This window comes from Eucyclogobius newberryi, unplaced genomic scaffold (assembly GCF_026437365.1).
Source record: "Eucyclogobius newberryi isolate DKJ021-1_F unplaced genomic scaffold, fEucNew1.0.hap1 SCAF_21, whole genome shotgun sequence".
Lineage (NCBI taxonomy): Eukaryota > Metazoa > Chordata > Actinopteri > Gobiiformes > Gobiidae > Eucyclogobius > Eucyclogobius newberryi.
Genome location: NW_027315846.1, coordinates 3,068,009 through 3,090,236, shown reverse-complemented (window position 1 = coordinate 3,090,236; position 22,228 = coordinate 3,068,009). Strand labels below are relative to the sequence as shown.

At 44.1% G+C, this 22,228-nt stretch overlaps 1 protein-coding gene across 1 annotated transcript in view; it reads left to right on the top strand.

The window, feature by feature from the left end:
• LOC140370943 (DNA (cytosine-5)-methyltransferase 3A-like) overlaps positions 1 to 22,228 on the top strand; it is a 62,441-nt gene that overhangs the window by 4,719 nt on the left and 35,494 nt on the right. Inside the window, exons 2-4 of the mRNA XM_072458227.1 lie at positions 8,685 to 8,815; positions 15,801 to 15,981; positions 16,141 to 16,356. Coding sequence (XP_072314328.1) covers positions 8,685 to 8,815; positions 15,801 to 15,981; positions 16,141 to 16,356 — 528 coding nt within the window. The remainder of the gene's footprint in view (positions 1 to 8,684; positions 8,816 to 15,800; positions 15,982 to 16,140; positions 16,357 to 22,228) is intronic.

Below are 22,228 nucleotides of genomic sequence, written 5' to 3'. Positions count from 1 at the left end.
AGGGAGGAGAGGAGGAGAGAGGGAGGAGGAGAGAGGGAGAGGGAGGGGGAGAGGAGAGGGGGAGAGGAGAGAGGGGAGGAGGAGAAGAGGAGAGGAGGGAGAGGAGAGGGGGAAAGGAGGGGGAAGGAGAGGAGAGGAGGGAGGAGGAGAAGAGGAGAGGGGGAGAGTGAGAGGAGAAGGGAGGTGGAGAGGAGAAGAGGAAATTGCGGACTACTGCGCTCTGCTGTACACGGTTGTAAGGAAAGAGTCCTCCTCACATCCTCCTGAGGTCAGTGTCCTCCTGAGGTCAGCGTCCTCCTCACGTCCCCCTCACGTCCTCCTGAGGTCAGTGACCTCCTGAGGTCAGCGTCCTCCTCACGTCCTGCTGAGGTCAGTGTCCTCCTGAGGTCAGCGTCCTCCTCACGTCCCCCTCACGTCCTCCTGAGGTCAGTGACCTCCTGAGGTCAGCGTCCTCCTCACGTCCTCCTGAGGTCAGTGACCTCCTGAGGTCAGCGTCCTCCTCACGTCCTGCTGAGGTCAGTGTCCTCCTTAGGTCAGTGTCCTCCTGAGGTCAGTGTCCTCCTTACATCCTCCTGAGGTCAGTGTCCTCCTGAGGTCAGCGTCCTCCTCACGTCCTCCAGAGGTCAGTGTCCTCCTGAGGTCAGCGTCCTCCTCACGTCCTGCGGAGGTCAGTGTCCTCCTGAGGTCAGTGTCCTCCTGAGGTCAGCGTCCTCCTTACGTCCTCCTGAGGTCAGTGTCCTCCTGAGGTCAGCGTCCTCCTCACGTCCTCCAGAGGTCAGTGTCCTCCTGAGGTCAGCGTCCTCCTCACGTCCTCCAGAGGTCAGTGTCCTCCTGAGGTCAGTGACCTCCTGAGGTCAGCGTCCTCCTTACGTCCTCCTCACGTCCTCCTGAGGTCAGCCTCCTCCTCACGTCCTCCAGAGGACAGTGTATTCCTGAGGTCAGTGTCCTCCTGAGGTCAGCATCCTCCTCACGTCCTCCTGAGGTCAATGTCCTCCTGAGGTTAACGTCCTCCAGAGGTTAGTGACCTCCTGAGGTCAGCGTGCTCCTCACGTCCTCCAGAGGTCAGTGTCCTCCTGAGGTCGGTGTCCTCCTGAGGTCAGCGTCCTCCTCACGTCCCCCAGAGGTCAGTGACCTCCTGAGGTCAGCGTCCTCCTGAGGTCAGCGTCCTCCTCACGTCCTCCTGAGGTCAGCGTCCTCCTGAGGTCAGCGTCCTCCTCACGTCCTCCTGAGGTCAGCCTCCTCCTCACGTCCTCCAGAGGACAGTGTATTCCTGAGGTCAGTGTCCTCCTGAGGTCAGCATCCTCCTCACGTCCTCCTGAGGTCAATGTCCTCCTGAGGTTAACGTCCTCCAGAGGTTAGTGACCTCCTGAGGTCAGCGTGCTCCTCACGTCCTCCAGAGGTCAGTGTCCTCCTGAGGTCAGTGTCCTCCTGAGGTCAGCGTCCTCCTCACGTCCCCCAGAGGTCAGTGACCTCCTGAGGTCAGCGTCCTCCTGAGGTCAGCGTCCTCCTCACGTCCTCCTGAGGTCAGCGTCCTCCTGAGGTCAGCGTCCTCCTCACGCCCTCCTGAGGTCAGCGTCCTCCTGAGGTCAGCGTCCTCCTCACGTCCTCCTGAGGTCAGCGTCCTCCTGAGGTCAGCGTCCTCCTCACGCCCTCCTGAGGTCAGCGTCCTCCTGAGGTCAGTGTCCTCGCTCTGGTCCCTGTTGTCTTCTCATTTACTCACAGCTTAAAATAAACTAGTATCTGTGACTCGGGCGCTTTGGGGAGTCTCAATGTCACGCTGATGGAATCCAATATGGCCGCTCTCCTCTTCCTCCTCCTTCTCTTCCTCCTCTCCCCCTCCTCCTCCTCCTCTTCCTCCTCCACCTCTTCCTCCTCCTCCTCCTCCACTCCTCCTCCTCCTCTCTTCCTCCTCCTCCACTCCTCCTCCTCCACTCCTCCTCCTCTCTTCCTCCTCCTCTCTTCCTCCTCCTCTCTTCCTCCTCCTCCTCCTCCTCCTCCTCTCTTTCTTCTCTCCTGTCAAAACTGTTCCAAACAAGATAAACATTATGAATTCCCATCATGTTCACTCCCTACATTTCTGCTGTGTTGGTAAATCTCACTGTTCGCCTGGTGGAATTCAGCATGACCGCCCTCCTCCTCCTCCCCCTCTTCCTCCTCCACCTCCTCCTCTCTCCCTCCTCCTCCTCCCCCTCTTCCTCCTCCACCTCTCCTCCTCTTCCTCCTCCACCTCCACCTCCTCCACCTGCACCTCCTCCTCCTCTTCTTCCTCCTCCTCCTCCTCCTCCTCCTCATCCTCCTCCTCTTCCTCTCCCTCCTCCTCATCCCCCTCCTCCTCTTCCTCCTCCTCCCCCTCCTCCTCTTCCACCTCCTCCTCTCTCCCTCCTCCTCATCCCCCTCTTCCTCCTCCTCTCCTCTTCCCCCTCCTCCTCCACCTCCTTCTCTCTCCCTCCTCCTCTTCCTCCCCCTCCTCCTCCACCTCCTCCTCTCTCCCTCCTCCACCTCCTCCACCTCCTCCTCTTCCTCCTTCACCTCCTCCACCTCCTCCACCTCCTCCTCTCTCCCTCCTCCTCCTCCTCTTCCACCACCTCCTCCCCCTCCTCTTCCTCCTCCTCCTCTTCCTCCTCCTCCTCCTCCTCCACCTCCACATCCTCTGCCGCAGCTGTCAGGACTGTCTTATTTGCATCAGGAGCTGGTGGTTCCATTCAAACGATCTACATTAGGATCATCTTTTCTCCGCGCCACCACAGGGGCACTCGGGCGCTTTGTGCACGAGGCGGGGGCAGCGTTTTATTAATCAAAGAAGGAACTACACTGGGCGGATGGGGGGTTTGGCTGCGTTCACTCAGGGTTGGTCCTGGTTTGAGCCCCGATGTAGACTTGGTTTGGTCCTAGTTTGAGTCCTGATGTGGACTTGGTTTGGTCCTAGTTTGAGTCCTGATGTAGACTTGGTTTGGTCCTGGTTTGAGTCCTGATGTAGACTTGGTTCAGTCCTAGTTTAGTCCTGATGTAGACTTGGTTTGGTCCTGGTTTGAGTCCTGATGTAGACTTGGTTCAGTCCTAGTTTAGTCCTGATGTAGACTTGGTTTGGTCCTGGTTTGAGTCCTGATATAGACTTGGTTCAGTCCTAGTTTAGTCCTGATGTAGACTTGGTTTGGTCCTAGTTTTAGTCCTGATGTAGACTTGGTTTGGTCCTAGTTTAGTCCTGATGTAGACTTGGTTTGGTCCTAGTTTTAATCCTGATGTAGACTTGGTTTTGTCCTAGTTTGAGTCCTGATGTAGACTTGGTTTGGTCCTAGTTTGAGTCCTGATGTAGACTTGGTTTGGTCCTAGTTTAGTCCTGATGTAGACTTGGTTTGGTCCTAGTTTAGTCCTGATGTAGACTTGGTTCAGTCCTAGTTTGAGTCCTGATGTAGACTTGGTTTGGTCCTAGTTTGAGTCCTGATGTAGACTTGGTTCGGTCCTAGTTTAGTCCTGATGTAGACTTGGTTTGGTCCTAGTTTAGTCCTGATGTAGACTTGGTTTGGTCCTAGTTTAGTCCTGATGTAGACTTGGTTTAGTCCTAGTTTAGTCCTGATGTAGACTTGGTTCGGTCCTAGTTTAGTCCTGATGTAGACTTGGTTTGGTCCTAGTTTAGTCCTGATGTAGACTTGGTTTGGTCCTAGTTTAGTCCTGATGTAGACTTGGTTTAGTCCTAGTTTAGTCCTGATGTAGACTTGGTTCGGTCCTAGTTTAGTCCTGATGTAGACTTGGTTTAGTCCTAGTTTAGTCCTGATGTAGACTTGGTTTGGTCCTAGTTTAGTCCTGATGTAGACTTGGTTCGGTCCTAGTTTAGTCCTGATGTAGACTTGTTTCGGTCCTAGTTTAGTCCTGATGTAGACTTGGTTTGGTCCTAGTTTAGTCCTGATGTAGACTTGGTTTGGTCCTAGTTTAGTCCTGATGTAGACTTGGTTCGGTCCTAGTTTAGTCCTGATGTAGACTTGGTGTGGTCCTAGTTTAGTCCTGATGTAGACTTGGTTTGGTCCTAGTTTGAGTCCTGATGTAGACTTGGTTCGGTCCTAGTTTAGTCCTGATGTAGACTTGGTTCGGTCCTAGTTTAGTCCTGATGTAGACTTGTTTCGGTCCTAGTTTAGTCCTGATGTAGACTTGGTTTGGTCCTAGTTTAGTCCTGATGTAGACTTGGTTCGGTCCTAGTTTAGTCCTGATGTAGACTTGGTGTGGTCCTAGTTTAGTCCTGATGTAGACTTGGTGTGGTCCTAGTTTGAGTCCTGATGTAGACTTGGTTTGGTCCTAGTTTAGTCCTGATGTAGACTTGGTTCAGTCCTAGTTTAGTCCTGATGTAGACTTGGTTTAGTCCTAGTTTAGTCCTGATGTAGACTTGGTTTGGTCCTAGTTTAGTCCTGATGTAGACTTGGTTTAGTCCTAGTTTAGTCCTGATGTAGACTTGGTTCGGTCCTAGTTTAGTCCTGATGTAGACTTGGTTCGGTCCTAGTTTAGTCCTGATGTAGACTTGGTTTGGTCCTAGTTTGAGTCCTGATGTAGACTTGGTTCAGTCCTAGTTTAGTCCTGATGTAGACTTGGTTTGGTCCTAGTTTAATCCTGATGTAGACTTGGTGTGGTCCTAGTTTAGTCCTGATGTAGACTTGGTTTGGTCCTAGTTTGAGTCCTGATGTAGACTTGGTTCAGTCCTAGTTTAGTCCTGATGTAGACTTGGTTTGGTCCTAGTTTAATCCTGATGTAGACTTGGTTTGGTCCTAGTTTGAGTTCTGATGTAGACTTGGTTTGGTCCTAGTTTGAGTCCTGATGTAGACTTGGTTCGGTCCTAGTTTGAGTTCTGATGTAGACTTGGTTTGGTCCTAGTTTGAGTCCTGATGTAGACTTGGTTTGGTCCTAGTTTGGTCCTGATGTAGACTTGGTTTGGTCCTAGTTTGAGTCCTGATGTAGACTTGGTTCAGTCCTAGTTTGAGTTCTGATGTAGACTTGGTTTGGTCCTAGTTTGAGTCCTGATGTAGACTTGGTTCAGTCCTAGTTTGAGTCCTGATGTAGACTTGGTTTGGTCCTAGTTTAGTCCTGATGTAGACTTGGTTTGGTCCTAGTTTGAGTCCTGATGTAGACTTGGTTCGGTCCTAGTTTAGTCCTGATGTAGACTTGGTTTGGTCCTAGTTTAGTCCTGATGTAGACTTGGTTTGGTCCTAGTTTAGTCCTGATGTAGACTTGGTTTAGTCCTAGTTTAGTCCTGATGTAGACTTGGTTCGGTCCTAGTTTAGTCCTGATGTAGACTTGGTTTAGTCCTAGTTTAGTCCTGATGTAGACTTGGTTTGGTCCTAGTTTAGTCCTGATGTAGACTTGGTTCGGTCCTAGTTTAGTCCTGATGTAGACTTGGTTTAGTCCTAGTTTAGTCCTGATGTAGACTTGGTTCGGTCCTAGTTTAGTCCTGATGTAGACTTGGTTTAGTCCTAGTTTAGTCCTGATGTAGACTTGGTTTGGTCCTAGTTTAGTCCTGATGTAGACTTGGTTCGGTCCTAGTTTAGTCCTGATGTAGACTTGTTTCGGTCCTAGTTTAGTCCTGATGTAGACTTGGTTTGGTCCTAGTTTAGTCCTGATGTAGACTTGGTTTGGTCCTAGTTTAGTCCTGATGTAGACTTGGTTCGGTCCTAGTTTAGTCCTGATGTAGACTTGGTGTGGTCCTAGTTTAGTCCTGATGTAGACTTGGTTTGGTCCTAGTTTGAGTCCTGATGTAGACTTGGTTTGGTCCTAGTTTAGTCCTGATGTAGACTTGGTTCGGTCCTAGTTTAGTCCTGATGTAGACTTGGTGTGGTCCTAGTTTAGTCCTGATGTAGACTTGGTTTGGTCCTAGTTTGAGTCCTGATGTAGACTTGGTTTGGTCCTAGTTTGAGTCCTGATGTAGACTTGGTTTAGTCCTAGTTTAGTCCTGATGTAGACTTGGTTCGGTCCTAGTTTAGTCCTGATGTAGACTTGGTTCGGTCCTAGTTTAGTCCTGATGTAGACTTGGTGTGGTCCTAGTTTAGTCCTGATGTAGACTTGTTTCGGTCCTAGTTTAGTCCTGATGTAGACTTGTTTCGGTCCTAGTTTAGTCCTGATGTAGACTTGGTTTGGTCCTAGTTTAGTCCTGATGTAGACTTGGTTCGGTCCTAGTTTAGTCCTGATGTAGACTTGGTGTGGTCCTAGTTTAGTCCTGATGTAGACTTGGTTCGGTCCTAGTTTAGTCCTGATGTAGACTTGGTGTGGTCCTAGTTTGAGTCCTGATGTAGACTTGGTTTGGTCCTAGTTTGAGTCCTGATGTAGACTTGGTTCGGTCCTAGTTTGAGTCCTGATGTAGACTTGGTTTGGTCCTAGTTTAGTCCTGATGTAGACTTGGTTTGGTCCTAGTTTAGTCCTGATGTAGACTTGGTTTGGTCCTAGTTTAGTCCTGATGTAGACTTGGTTCGGTCCTAGTTTAGTCCTGATGTAGACTTGGTTTGGTCCTAGTTTGAGTCCTGATGTAGACTTGGTTCGGTCCTAGTTTGAGTCCTGATGTAGACTTGGTTCGGTCCTAGTTTGAGTCCTGATGTAGACTTGGTTTGGTCCTACTTTGGTCCTGATGTAGACTTGGTTTGGTCCTAGTTTAGTCCTGATGTAGACTTGGTTTGGTCCTAGTTTAGTCCTGATGTAGACTTGGTTTGGTCCTAGTTTGAGTCCTGATGTAGACTTGGTTCGGTCCTAGTTTGAGTCCTGATGTAGACTTGGTTCGGTCCTAGTTTGAGTCCTGATGTAGACTTGGTTTGGTCCTAGTTTAGTCCTGATGTAGACTTGGTTTGGTCCTAGTTTAGTCCTGATGTAGACTTGGTTTGGTCCTAGTTTAGTCCTGATGTAGACTTGGTTCGGTCCTAGTTTAGTCCTGATGTAGACTTGGTGTGGTCCTAGTTTAGTCCTGATGTAGACTTGGTTTGGTCCTAGTTTGAGTCCTGATGTAGACTTGGTTTGGTCCTAGTTTGAGTCCTGATGTAGACTTGGTTTAGTCCTAGTTTAGTCCTGATGTAGACTTGGTTCGGTCCTAGTTTAGTCCTGATGTAGACTTGGTTCGGTCCTAGTTTAGTCCTGATGTAGACTTGGTGTGGTCCTAGTTTAGTCCTGATGTAGACTTGTTTCGGTCCTAGTTTAGTCCTGATGTAGACTTGTTTCGGTCCTAGTTTAGTCCTGATGTAGACTTGGTTTGGTCCTAGTTTAGTCCTGATGTAGACTTGGTTCGGTCCTAGTTTAGTCCTGATGTAGACTTGGTGTGGTCCTAGTTTAGTCCTGATGTAGACTTGGTTCGGTCCTAGTTTAGTCCTGATGTAGACTTGGTGTGGTCCTAGTTTGAGTCCTGATGTAGACTTGGTTTGGTCCTAGTTTAGTCCTGATGTAGACTTGGTTCGGTCCTAGTTTGAGTCCTGATGTAGACTTGGTTTGGTCCTAGTTTAGTCCTGATGTAGACTTGGTTTGGTCCTAGTTTAGTCCTGATGTAGACTTGGTTTGGTCCTAGTTTAGTCCTGATGTAGACTTGGTTCGGTCCTAGTTTAGTCCTGATGTAGACTTGGTTTGGTCCTAGTTTGAGTCCTGATGTAGACTTGGTTCGGTCCTAGTTTGAGTCCTGATGTAGACTTGGTTCGGTCCTAGTTTGAGTCCTGATGTAGACTTGGTTTGGTCCTACTTTGGTCCTGATGTAGACTTGGTTTGGTCCTAGTTTAGTCCTGATGTAGACTTGGTTTGGTCCTAGTTTAGTCCTGATGTAGACTTGGTTTGGTCCTAGTTTGAGTCCTGATGTAGACTTGGTTCGGTCCTAGTTTGAGTCCTGATGTAGACTTGGTTCGGTCCTAGTTTGAGTCCTGATGTAGACTTGGTTTGGTCCTAGTTTAGTCCTGATGTAGACTTGGTTTGGTCCTAGTTTAGTCCTGATGTAGACTTGGTTTGGTCCTAGTTTGAGTCCTGATGTAGACTTGGTTCGGTCCTAGTTTGAGTCCTGATGTAGACTTGGTACGGTCCTAGTTTGGTCCTGATGTAGACTTGGTTCGGTCCTAGTTTGAGTCCTGATGTAGACTTGGTTTGGTCCTAGTTTGGTCCTGATGTAGACTTGGTTTGGTCCTAGTTTAGTCCTGATGTAGACTTGGTTTGGTCCTAGTTTGAGTCCTGATGTAGACTTGGTTCGGTCCTAGTTTGAGTCCTGATGTAGACTTGGTACGGTCCTAGTTTGGTCCTGATGTAGACTTGGTTCGGTCCTAGTTTGAGTCCTGATGTAGACTTGGTTTGGTCCTAGTTTGGTCCTGATGTAGACTTGGTTTGGTCCTAGTTTAGTCCTGATGTAGACTTGGTTTGGTCCTAGTTTAGTCCTGATGTAGACTTGGTTCGGTCCTAGTTTAGTGTTTTCAAGTATCAGGACAAAAGTGCAGTATTATAGCTTCATCCCTTGTTTTTTAGATCACAATGTAAGTTTGTACATTCATTCTTATTTCTAATTAGCTATTTTTGCAGCTTTTTGAGATTTTATTTAAATTGAAATACAATATACCCAATATTCAAACGTTCGCTTCATCTAATCCCACGTTTGTGCCGTAACAATCGCATTTCTCTCGACTTTTGAGGGTAAAATAACCACCAAACGTGGGCCAAACTTCCTCTAGTACAATAACAGTTTGTCTTTGTCTCTGCAGACGCTTTAAACGAGTTGTCTCTTCCACAGGGCGAGGGCACGATACTCGACACGGAGCGCTCCAACGAGCCCGACAAAACCAGCGCCTCGTGCAAAGTGGGGAAACCCGGACGCAAACGCAAGCATTTTCCTGTGAGTAAAAGTACACGCCCTGTGAGTAAAAGTACAAGCCCTGTGAGTAAAAGTACACGCCCTATGAGTAAAAGTACACGCCCTGTGAGTAAAAGTACACGCTTGTGAGTAAAAGTGCACGCCCTGTGAGTAAAAGTACACGCCCTGTGAGTAAAAGTACACGCTTGTGAGTAAAAGTACACGCTTGTGAGTAAAAGTGCACGCCCTGTGAGTAAAAGTACACGCCCTGTGAGTAAAAGTGCACGCCCTGTGAGTAAAAGTACACGCCCTGTGAGTAAAAGTACACGCCCTGTGAGTAAAAGTACACGTAAAAGTGCACGCCCTGTGAGTAAAAGTACACGCCCTGTGAGTAAAAGTACAAGCCCTGTGAGTAAAAGTACACGCACGGCCCGAGAAGAGGAGTGTCGAGTGTTCGGCCGCCGACGTCACTCCAACGCGTTCTTACCGCTAAACCCGACGAATGAGTACCACGGAGAGCGCTGAGGGGAAAGTATTCAGATTCCAGCTCCTACCTGTGCTTTTGGGCAAGACATTTCACCCAGTTTGTATTATTGTGTGGTGGTGGTCGGATACACAACGCTCTTAAACATGCACTGTGATGGAGGTTTTATGAATGAACTATGAAGTATCTCTATGTATCTGATCCAATGTGCGCTCAAAAGACTTCAAAAGTACTAGTAAACAGTGTAGTAATTATATGTTAGAGGTTTGTACTAGTTAGATTGAACTCTAAAATCTTCAGCTAACTCGCTGTATGTAAAGAAGATCATCGAAATAGTACTAATGTAAACGCTCTAACCCATTCATTTTAATAAGGCAGCGACATTTAAGCCTTTATTTTGACGTTTGTACTGTATTTTCTGGACTATAAGTCGCACTGGAGTATAAGTCGCACCAGCTAAAAAATGCACAATATGAAATGCGATTGCAAGTGTGAAAATAACAAATAATATCACATAATATTATAAGTCACTGCGAAGTATAAGTATATAAGTATAAATATAAGTATATGTCGCACCACGGCCAAAACTATGAAAAAAGGTGCGACTTATAGTGCGGAAAATACAGTATTTGTACTAATTAGATTGAACTCTAAAATCTTCAGCTGTTTCTTCACATTTTTGTCGTATGTAAAGAAGATCATCAAAATGGTACTAATGTAAACGTTCTCACCCATTCATTTTAATAAGGCAGCAACATTTAAGCCTTTATTTTGACGTTTGCAGATAGCGCAGATTAATGTACATAAGGGCTGCCGACCTCGAGAGAAAAGAAGTTCTCAGTTTTTGGTGCATTGTTGACTTCACGTTTTACACAAATCAATCCACTTCAGAGCCTGTTTCAGCGGCGAGACTTTCCCCTCGTTCCCGCTGGACCAGAAGTATCACGACAACAGAAGTGTCGATCTGTGGGAAAAAGAGGAAAAAAGTGGGCGGGGCGTAATAAGGTCAATAGGTTTTTGTTGTTTTTCCCTCACGGACGGAGGGTCTAAGTACAAGGGATGCTGGGACGGTTAACCATTTGCTACATTCCTGTTTTATCAGCGTTTTCGATCAGCCGTTTGAGTCTCGAACCTTCTGTCGGTGAAATCGACACTTCTGGAACGTCCACACGAGGCAGCAGCTGTTGAGAAACGTTTAGTGCGTTGTCGTTGTCGTATATGCTAATGTCGGCGCTAATCACGTTAACAAACTGCACAAATCACTTCTACACGTAGTCATGTTCTCTGACTCTGCTCCGGCGTTTCTCACGTGCGGTCGAGTGGTTGTCAGTTGCTTTAGTTCGCAATGTTTGGAGGCTAATGCTAACTCTCCCACTGAAAACGTATCAGAGCTAATGTAAAAGAACGGCATCAGCTTTTATGCGATGCGATGCGCTCCGTTGCGCTAATAAACAAACGCACGTGTGTGTTGTATCAGTCCGCACGGGGGAGTGCGCATGCGCACTTCCGCCTGCGTTCTCAAATCGCCGAAAAATCGTCCATACCATCTTTAAAGAGACAGTTCTTCCATGTTTGTTGTTTTGAGCCTGTTCTGCCTCTTGTATTTTTCACTGCCCTTCAGTTAAAGAGACAGTTCCTCCATGTTTGTTGTTTTGACTCTGTTCTGCCGCTAGTCTTTTCCGCAGCCCTTCAGTTAAAGAGACAGTTCCTCCATGTTTGTTTCGAGCCTCGGACGTCAGTGTTTCCGTACATGTGTTTAGCGTTTTGTTGTACAGAGGGCTTGTTGTTCCAGCCGTGGCGGGACGGCGCGGCACATGTGCGAGCAGACGGAGGCTCCGGGTGTAGGTTTACGGCTGCACAACGCTGCCCCTTCAGTCTCGGTCAAACAAAGCGCACTGTTCTGCATAACGGGGCGCGGTCAGGAGCGGTCAGGAGCGGTCAGGATCAGTCAGGAGCGGTCAGGAGTGGTCAGGAGTGGTCAGGAGTGGTCAGGTGCGGTTCGGGCTGCGCTCAGTGACCAGAAGCGGGGGCAGAAATGTAGAAACGCACAGTAACGACGGGCTGTGCAGTTCGTCACATTTTAAAGGAGATCGATGTTTTGCCGGTGGTTTTAATTGAGAAGATCAAAGCCTCCAATGTAAACTTTGGGGGAAGAATTGTTGCTGTTTTCTTTGTGTTTAATGCAATTTTTTGTTTTGTCTTTTAGGGCTGCAATGAGTTAATCGAGTAATCGCGACTAATCGATTATTGTAATGAACATCAGCTAATTTAGTAGAATAAACGTGGAGCTGTAATTATTATTTTGTGTAATTTCCTTAAAAAATATATTAGAACAAAAACAGAGCAACAACAGAAAAACAAACAAAAATAAAGCCTAATTTTTGTTATTTATATTTGTTTACATTTTTAAATGTTTATTTATTACAACAAAACCAGAACAACAACAGAAACACAAACAAATATGGAGCTGTAATTATAATTTTTTGTTATTTCCTAACCATTTTTTTTTTATTAGAACAAAAACAGAGCAACAACAGAAAAAAACAAAAATCGAGCCGTAATTCTTTTTTGTATTTGACTTTTTTTTTTGTAAATTAGAACAAAAAAGAGCAGCAACAGAAATGCAAACAAGCATTGAGCTGTAATTATTATTATTATATTTTTTTATTAGAACAAAAACAGAAACACAAACATTGAGCCGTAATTCTTTTTTCTTTTTTTTTTCCTTTTTTTTTTGTAAATTAGAACAAAACCAGAGCAGCAACAGAAAAACAAACAAACATTTTATTATTGAGCTTTATTAGTTCGGAGGCTGAAAAGTCCCGCTCGATCTCTGTTCAAGCGCTCAGTGCAAATGAACGATGTGATGTCCAAACAGACACTTCTTTGTCTCGACTCTGAGCTCAAACTTGACCCCGGTTCGACCGCCACTTCAACCGTGACCTTTGACCTGTCAGGGTTCAGCTTGGGGTCACTGAGTCGCCGGCCCGTGTAACGCTTGGGTTTTCTCTGTTAAATATTTATCCTGTGGTTTTAGCGTTAAACCCGAGCAGAGAGTCTAACTTCACTACACACCTTTTGTTCTACGTTTTAAATAGCGTGTTCCTCGGGCCTTCAGATGTTTATAAGTGCAGTTCTTTCTTTTAATCGTGCCGTTAATTGTTTTGATTGTTGTCATGTGTTTGCGGTTGGGAGGAAATGCAGCCAAAACCGTCATTTTTTACTGCGTTTTTGTTGTTGCTGTTTGTTTTTAACGACACGGCAGCGTTTCCTGTGGGCAGCCTGTAAACCGCCGCCTCGTTTACATCGTTCTGCCTCGTTTACGTCGTTCTGCTTCGTTTTCGTCGTTCTGCGTCGTTTGCGTCGTTTGCAGTAGTCAAATTAACGACTTTGCGCGTCTCTCAGATGAAGCCGCGTACGTTTTGTTTCTGCTCGTTTTTAGATAAGTGCCATAAGTGTGTTTTTAATGTCAGTTTGAACTCAATGTGCCTGATTGTTTGTTTGTTTGTTTGTTTGGGTTGTTTGTTTGTGTGGAAGTTTGGTTTGTTTGTGTGGTTGTTTGTTTGTTTGTTTGGGTTGTTTGTGTGCTTGTTTGTTTGTTTGTGTGTGTGGTTGTTTGTGTGGTTGGTTGGTTGTTTGTTTGTTTGTTTGGGTTTTTGTTTGTGCGTTTGTTTGGGTTGTTTGTGTGCGTGTTTGTTTGTGTTGTTTGTTTGTGTGTTTGTGTTGTTTGTTTGTTTGTTTGGGTTGTTTGTGTGCTTGTTTGTTTGTTTGTGTTGTTTGTTTGTGTGGTTGTTTGTTTGTTTATTTGCTTTGTTTGTTTATTTTTTGTGCGGTTGTTTGTGCGGTTGTTTGTGCGGTTGTTTGTGTGGTTGTTTGGTTGTTTGTTTGTTTGTGTGACGTGGATAGTGCGATTAATCACCTTCCGACAACAACGATTACATCCAATGTTAAGAAAAAATACACATCAAGGGGAAATGGATGCACAGGGCTCGACACAGGGATTCTCAGAACAGAATAGCGTATTTTCTGCACTATAAGTCGCACCTTTTTTCATAGTTTTGGCCGGGGTGCGACTTATACTTATACTTATATTTATACTTATATACTTGTACTCTGGAGCGACTTATATGTGATATTATTTGTTATTTTCACACTTGCAACTGCATTTCATACTGCAGTGCAACTTATATATGTTTTTTTCTTCTCTATTATGCACTTTTTTGGCTGGTGCGACTTATACTCCAGTGCGACTTATAGTCCAAAAAATACGGTACTGGTGTTGGAATGTCTCGTGTCCCTCCGCGCTCTCTGTTATCACGTTGGTGCGGCAAGAAAGGGTTAAACCTGGTGTTCTTTGGCAGACACAGGAAGTAAACACAGACTCACTGCAGCTGTTTTCAGACCGACGTGTGTTTGATCTTTATTTCACTCTTTATTTCACGTAAATCGACAGAGGAAGAACAGAAATATGAACTTTGACGGACTGAGACGTGACTTTTCCTCAGAATAAAGCAGCTCGAACCCTTTTACTTGGTGTAATTTGTTTAGTAGTAAAAAGAGAAGAGACAGACAAACACAGACATTAGAGAGTCAAATGAAGTCAAGTAAAATAAACACAGAGCTAAAGTCTCGTCTTTAAACCAAATCGAAACTAACTCCTGTCTCGTTAATGCAGATTGTAATTTATTCAAAACGGTTTCTCGTTACGTCTAAAAAAAGCACAGATGTTTATTTAAGTCGTTATTTAAGTTCCTTTTGATCGTTTTGGCGGAATTTCCCACTTAATTCTCGGATGAGTTTCACTGCAGTTCTGTTCGTTCGGCGTCTGTTGCCGTGGCGACAGACGGGGGCTCCTCTCCGCAGACCTGCTCCACTTTCTGACCCACTAATTTCCCCGTCTACGGTTTTATTTTAGAGCCAGACTCCGGGACGAGGGCGTGGCCAAAGCGTGAACAAACTGCCTGAACGTAAACAAGACTTTTTACTCATGAAAAACGTCCTCCAGAATCGGAACTCCGCCCAAACCACGCCCGTTCACTGACCCATGATTGGCTGTAGAACTCGCCACTAATTATTGTGTGAACATTGAAATAATTTGATCTAAATTAGAGTAAAATTTGACAATATTTCAAGCCTTTTTTTCTGCATCAAAAAATCGGATTGAATTATTTTGTTCTCATTTAATTCAGAAATATATTTTGGCGGGAAAACAATATTGAAAATGATTGAATATTTGTATTATTTATGCTGTTTGGTGCGCTTAAAATGTGCTCCAGTGGCGATTTCAAATTTTAGTGTAACAATTATTCGCAATGTAACGATGATTGCGTTTTTGAATGTTTTGACAGTGGCTCATCCGAAGCCTTTATCTGATATAAAACAGGGCGTTACCATAGTTACCGCATGAACTTTATCAAACACATAAAACGCGTTTCCTGGCCGCGCGCCCACTGCCTGGACGCCGCTCGGTGCCTGGACGCCGCTCGGTGCCTGGACGCCGCTCGGTGCCTGGACGCCGCTCGGTGCCTGGACGCCGCTCGGTGCCTGCACGCCGCTCGGTACCTGGACGCCGCTCGGTGCCTGGACCCCGCTCGGTGCCTGGACGCCGCTCGGTGCCTGGACGCCGCTCGGTGCCTGCACGCCGCTCGGTGCCTGGACCCCGCTCAGAGCAGAGCGCGTGGATTCCAGTCATTCTTGGGCGCTGCGGTAACCAAGGCAGCAGGAAGCGCTCTGTTTGGTCCCGGCGACCCGGAGAAGCGGCTGCTCCGGGGCCCGCGGGCGTTCGGAGCTGAAGCGTTCACTCGTGGCCTTCGACTTGTGTCATTTAAAGGTGTAATAATTAGTTTTAAATTGTTTATCGCTCTGACACTTTTTCTCACTCTGAAATCCGAGGATATTTAATTAATTGTATATCTTTAGAGCTTTGACGAGCTGGTCCGGCCCCTCACGAGCGTGGAACTTTACTCATCTCACGACTCACAGCGTTTTAACTGAACAATCGAGCTTCCGTGTTTAAAGTCGTGTTTAAAGTCGTGTTTAAAGTCCATGTGACGTTTCTGCTGTTTTTCTAATTCTGACTTAGTTTGGTGGAGTAGAACCTGTGCTAAACATTTATCACAGTTTTACTTCCGTTAAGTGTCAGTTTGTGAAGAAATCTGGAAAAATAAGAGATGACAGGAAGTGGAGCTGAATCCCTCTGTGATGTCATCAGCGTGCGACACAGAGACAGTTTAAACCATGGTTGGACTAAATAAAGGTGTTTTATGGTCTTATTGTGTGTCAGATCAGAACTGTTGTGTCATTTATGTGGAGTTTGGCTCTTGTTTACAGTCTGGTTGCTATGGTAACAGCTGTGAAATGACCTCTATCTGTGTCATATTTGTGCTCAAGCCAAACCAGGAAGTACAATTATAAACTTTATGGGGACAAACGGGCCAAATGTTGAGTAAAATCTGAAATATAATTGTGTTTTAGTGAATGCTTTACTGTGTTTTGTGTTTTTGTTGTTTTTCCCGTGGTTAAATCCCGCCTCCTCTGTTTCAGGTGGACAGCTGTTTCCTGTTCAAAGATGCCATCTCCGTGGGTTACCAGGGCATCGGCCGCAGCTCGGTGCCGCACCGACACAACGGCGACCTGGGCGCGGCACGCCACGGGCCGGCCCCGCCCTGCTTCCCCAAACTGGAGCGCGTGGAGCTGGAGAACGGTTACCCCGGCGAGCGACCCGGTGAGCGACCCGGCGAGCGACCCGGAGAGCGACCCGGAGAGCGACCCGGCGAGCGACCCGGAGAGCGACCCGGAGAGCGACCCGGCGAGCGACCCGGAGAGCGACCCGGAGAGCGACCCGGCGAGCGACCCGGAGAGCGACCCGGCGAGCGACCCGGAGAGCGACCCGGAGAGCGACCCGGGCACAACGGTTTCCCCAGAGAGGCGGCGGCGGCGCGACGGGCGGATGAGCGGCGCCTCGGACCCCCGCCGCTGGAGCTGAACGGGTGTGCGTCGCCCCGGGACGAGAAGCCGGATCTGCGGAGGGAGGACGAGGACGGGACGACGACGACGCGGACGAAACGAGGACGACGGAAACTGGAGCGTCCGACCAAATGTGAGTCACCGACCGGAAAAAACGAGCCATAAAAGGACTGATAGAAAACAAGAGGTTTAGTTTCTGGTGAAACCAATAACACCTTTTCATCAGGAGCTCCAGATGATACAAGTGACTCTTTTTCTACAGTTTAGAGATGTACTTTTAGAGTAAAAAGTAGAAGTATATCAGACAGATTTTGAGAACTAATAAAGTGAATTCACTCTGGATAAAGTGAATACATTTTCTTATTTTTATTTGTAGAACTTTGAACGTGCTAAAAAATAACTCCTTGTTCATTTCAGACGGTCTCAAACGATAAAGTGTCCTGAAGTGACCCGCTCCTTCGTACGAGCATAGAGTGAACTTTAGTCTCGCTTCAGCTCTGTGTCTCTGTGTCTCATCTCTGTGTTTCATCTCTGTGTCTCATCTCTGTGTTTCATCTCTGTGTCTCGGCTCTGTGTCTCAGCTCTGTGTCTCAGCTCTGTGTCTCATCCCTGTGTCTCTGTGTCTCGGCTCTGTGTCTCAGCTCTGTGTCTCATCTCTGTGTCTCATCTCTGTGTCTCATCTCTGTGTCTCAGCTCTGTGTCTCATCCCTGTGTCTCTGTGTCTCGGCTCTGTGTCTCGGCTCTGTGTCTCAGCTCTGTGTCTCGGCTCTGTGTCTCATCTCTGTGTTTCATCTCTGTGTCTCGGCTCTGTGTCTCAGCTCTGTGTCTCAGCTCTGTGTCTCAGCTCTGTGTCTCAGCTCTGTGTCTCAGCTCTGAGTCTCATCTCTGTGTCTCGGCTCTGTGTCTCAGCTATCTCTGTGTCTCATCTCTGTGTCTCGGCTCTGTGTCTCGGCTCTGTGTCTCAGCTCTGTGTCTCAGCTCTGTGTCTCAGCTATGTGTCTCAGCTCTGAGTCTCATCTCTGTGTCTCGGCTCTGTGTCTCAGCTATCTCTGTGTCTCATCTCTGTGTCTCGGCTCTGTGTCTCGGCTCTGTGTCTCAGCTCTGTGTCTCAGCTCTGTGTCTCAGCTCTGTGTCTCATCTCTGTGTCTCGGCTCTGTGTCTCAGCTATCTCTGTGTCTCATCTCTGTGTCTCATCTCTGTGTCTCATCTCTGTGTCTCAGCTCTGTGTCTCATCCCTGTGTCTCTGTGTCTCGGCTCTGTGTCTCGGCTCTGTGTCTCAGCTCTGTGTCTCAGCTCTGTGTCTCATCCCTGTGTCTCTGTGTCTCGGCTCTGTGTCTCAGCTCTGTGTCTCGGCTCTGTGTCTCATCTCTGTGTTTCATCTCTGTGTCTCGGCTCTGTGTCTCATCTCTGTGTCTCTGCTCTGTGTCTCATCTCTGTGTCTCAGCTGTTTGTCTCAGCTCTGTGTCTCAGTATCGTTGCATCTGTGGTTTGAGAGCTAAAGTCAGGAACATGTGACCACCACAAGTCTCGGTGAGATGTGTGTGAAAGTGGCACAGAGCGGCACAGAGCGGCTTTGACTGAAGACAAACCTCCAGTGTGCGAGTCTCTTTCACTGTCAATGTCACTGTTCCACACGTGAGAAATTATATATGATAAATAAATAATAATTAAAAAAATAAAATAAAAAAATAAATAAAATAAAATAAAATAAAAAATAAAAAATAAAAAATAAAAAAATAAAAAATAAAAAATAAAAAATAAAAAATAAAAAATAAAAAATAAAAAATAAAAATACATAAATACATAAATACATAAATAAATAAGTAAATTAAAACATAAATAATAATAAATAAATATGAATTAAATGAATGCATAAGTAATCAAGACGTGTTTCAGACCTGCGTGTAGCGTGTTTCAGACCTGCGTGTAGTGTGTTTCAGACCTGCGTATAGCGTGTTTTAGACCTGCGTGTAGCGTGTTTCAGACCTGCGTGTAGCGTGTTTCAGACCTGCATGTAGCGTGCTTCAGACGTAGCGTGTATCAGACCTACGTGTAGCGTGCTTCAGACGTAGCGTGTTTCAGACCTGCGTGTAGCGTGCTTCAGACGTAGCGTGTTTCAGACCTGCTTGTAGCGTGTTTTAGACCTGCTTGTAGCGTCTTTCAGACCTGCATGTAGCGGTGCATGTAGCGTGTTACAGACCTGCGTGTATCGTGTTTCAGACGTAGCGTGTTTCAGACCTGCATGTAGCGGTGCATGTAGCGTGTTTCAGACCTGCGTGTAGCGTGTTTCAGACATAGCGTGTTTCAGACCTGCATGTAGCGCTGCATATAGTGTGTTTCAGACCTGCATGTAGCGCTGCATATAGTGTGTTTCAGACCTGCATGTAGCGCTGCGTGTAGCGTGTTTCAGACTTGCATGTAGCGCTGCATATAGTGTGTCTCAGACCTGCATGTAGCGCTGCGTGTAGTGTGTTTCAGACCTGCATGTAGCGCTGCGTGTAGTGTGTTTCAGACCTGCATGTAGCGCTGCGTGTAGCGTGTTTCAGACCTGCATGTAGCGCTGCATATAGTGTGTTTCAGACCTGCATGTAGCGCTGCGTGTAGTGTGTTTCAGACCTGCATGTAGCGCTGCGTGTAGCGTGTTTCAGACCTGCATGTAGCGCTGCGTGTAGTGTGTTTCAGACCTGCATGTAGCGCTGCGTGTAGTGTGTTTCAGACCTGCATGTAGCGCTGCGTGTAGCGTGTTTCAGACCTGCATGTAGCGCTGCATATAGTGTGTTTCAGACCTGCATGTTCACCGCGGTTCCAGCGTTGTTTTCTCTTCAGATTCACGCTCGGCTCTGAACACGTTTGTGGTCGGTTCACGTCGTGTGAAACAGAAAACAGATGCAGACGCGCTCGCCTTTGTATGTTTGTGGTACGACTGCTACAACTACAGCTATGACTACTTCTACTACTACTACTACTACTAGTTATTGCTTATACTCATATTAACTTTCACTGTGTCAAATTTCCCGTGGTACTTTGTGTTTTGAAGCGTATTGTTGGTTTATGTGGTTGTTTTTGGTGTTTTGCTGTGCACTTTGAGCGTTTTTGCACTCATCTTTCCAATGTGGTTTTTAAATGCAAATTTTAAATGCACATAAACTGAACCAAAACTAAAAAACCTTTTTCATCTCGTTTGGTTTTGTTGCATTTTGTCTTAGTTCATCTCGTTTTATCTAATTTATTTTCGTCTTGTCGCATTTTGTCTCGTTTTGTCTCGTTTCGTCTCATTTTGTCTCATTTCGTCTCATTTCATCTTGTTTCGTCTCGTTTAGTCTTTTTTGTCTCGTTTCGTCTCTCGTTTCATCTAGTTTCGTCTGGTTTTGCCTGATTTTGTCTCATTTAATCTCGTTTTGTCTCTTTTCATCTTGTTTCGTCTTGTTTTGTCTCTCGTTTCATCTAGTTTCGTCTTGTTTTGTCTCATTTCGTCTCATTTAATCTTGTTTCGTCTTGTTTTATCTCGTTTAGTCTTGTTTTGTCTCATTTCGTCTTATTTAATCTCCTTTCGTCTTGTTTTATCTCCTTTCATCTTGTTTTATCTCGTTTCATCTCGTTTTCTTCTTGTTTTGTCTCTCGTTTCATCTAGTTTCATCTCGTTTCATCTGGTTTCGTCTTCTTTTGTCTCATTTCGTCTTGTTTCATCTCGTTTCATCTAGTTTCGTCTTGTTTTGTCTCATTTAATCTCGTTTTGTCTCGTTTCATCTGGTTTCGTCTTGTTTTGTCTCTTGTTTCATCTAGTTTCGTCTTGTTTTGTCTCATTTCGTCTCATTTAATCTTGTTTTGTCTTGTTTTATCTTGTTTCATCTTGTTTCGTCTTTTTTTGTCTCATTTCGTCTCATTTAATCTCATTTCGTCTTGTTTCATCTGGTTTCGTCTTGTTTTGTCTCATTTAATCTCGTTTTGTCTCGTTTCATCTGGTTTCGTCTTCTTTTGTCTCATTTCGTCTTGTTTCATCTCGTTTCATCTAGTTTCGTCTTGTTTTTTCTCATTTAATCTCGTTTTGTCTCGTTTCATCTGGTTTCGTCTTGTTTTGTCTCTTGTTTCATCTAGTTTCGTCTTGTTTTGTCTCATTTCGTCTCATTTAATCTTGTTTTGTCTTGTTTTATCTTGTTTCATCTTGTTTCGTCTTTTTTTGTCTCATTTCGTCTCATTTAATCTCCTTTCGTCTTGTTTCATCTGGTTTCGTCTTGTTTTGTCTCATTTAATCTCGTTTTGTCTCGTTTCATCTGGTTTCGTCTTGTTTTGTCTTTTGTTTCATCTAGTTTCGTCTTGTTTTGTCTCATTTCGTCTCATTTAATCTTGTTTTGTCTTGTTTTATCTTGTTTCATCTTGTTTCGTCTTGTTTTGTCTCATTTCGCCTCATTTAATCTTGTTTTGTCTCATTTTGTCCCTTTACGTCTCATCTTGTTTCGCAAATAAACAAAAAAACTGGTGCTGCTACTACTACTCCTACTACTCCTACTACCACTACTACCACTACTACTACTACTACTACTACTACTACTACTACTACTGCACTTACTCGGCTGTCTCTAAAGCCTACAGAGATAATAGAATGTTTAATAGATAATAGTATGTTTAATAGATAATAGTTTGGTTAATAGATAATAGTATGTTTAATAGATAATAGTATGTTTAATAGATAATAATATGGTTAATAGATAATAGTATGTTTAATAGATAATAGTATGTTTAATAGATAATAATATGGTTAATAGATAATAGTATATTTAATAGATAATAGTTTGGTTAATAGATAATAATATGTTTAATAGATAATAGTATGGTTAATAGATAATAGTATGGTTAATAGATAATAGTTTGGTTAATAGATAATAGTATGTTTAATAGATAATAGTATGTTTAATAGATAATAGTATGGTTAATAGATAATAGTTTGGTTAATAGATAATAGTATGTTTAATACATAATAGTATGGTTAATAGATAATAATATGGTTAATAGATAATAGTATGTTTAATAGATAATAGTATGGTTAATAGATAATAGTTTGGTTAATAGATAATAGTATGTTTAATAGATAATAGTTTGGTTAATAGATAATAGTATGTTTAATAGATAATAGTATGTTTAATAGATAATAGTATGGTTAATAGATAATAGTTTGGTTAATAGATAATAGTATGTTTAATACATAATAGTATGGTTAATAGATAATAATATGGTTAATAGATAATAGTATGTTTAATAGATAATAGTATGGTTAATAGATAATAGTTTGGTTAATAGATAATAGTATGTTTAATAGATAATAGTATGTTTAATAGATAATAGTTTGGTTAATAGATAATAGTATGGTTAATAGATAATAGTTTGGTTAATAGATAATAGTATGTTTAATAGATAATAGTATGTTTAATAGATAATAGTATGGTTAATAGATAATAGTTTGGTTAATAGATAATAGTATGTTTAATACATAATAGTATGGTTAATAGATAATAATATGGTTAATAGATAATAGTATGTTTAATAGATAATAGTATGGTTAATAGATAATAGTTTGGTTAATAGATAATAGTATGTTTAATAGATAATAGTATGTTTAATAGATAATAGTATGGTTAATAGATAATAGTTTGGTTAATAGATAATAGTATGTTTAATAGATAATAGTATGGTTAAATAATAGTATGTTTAATAGATAATAGTATGGTTAATAGATAATAATATGGTTAATAGATAATAGTATGTTTAATAGATAATAGTATGGTTAAATAATAGTATGTTTAATAGATAATAGTATGGTTAATAGATAATAGTATGTTTAATTAATACATAATAGTATGGTTAATAGATAATAGTATGTTTAATAGATAATAATATGGTTAATAGATAATAATATGGTTAATAGATAATAGTATGGTTAATAGATAATAGTATGTTTAATAGATAATAGTATGGTTCATAGATAATAGTATGGTTAATAGATAATAGTA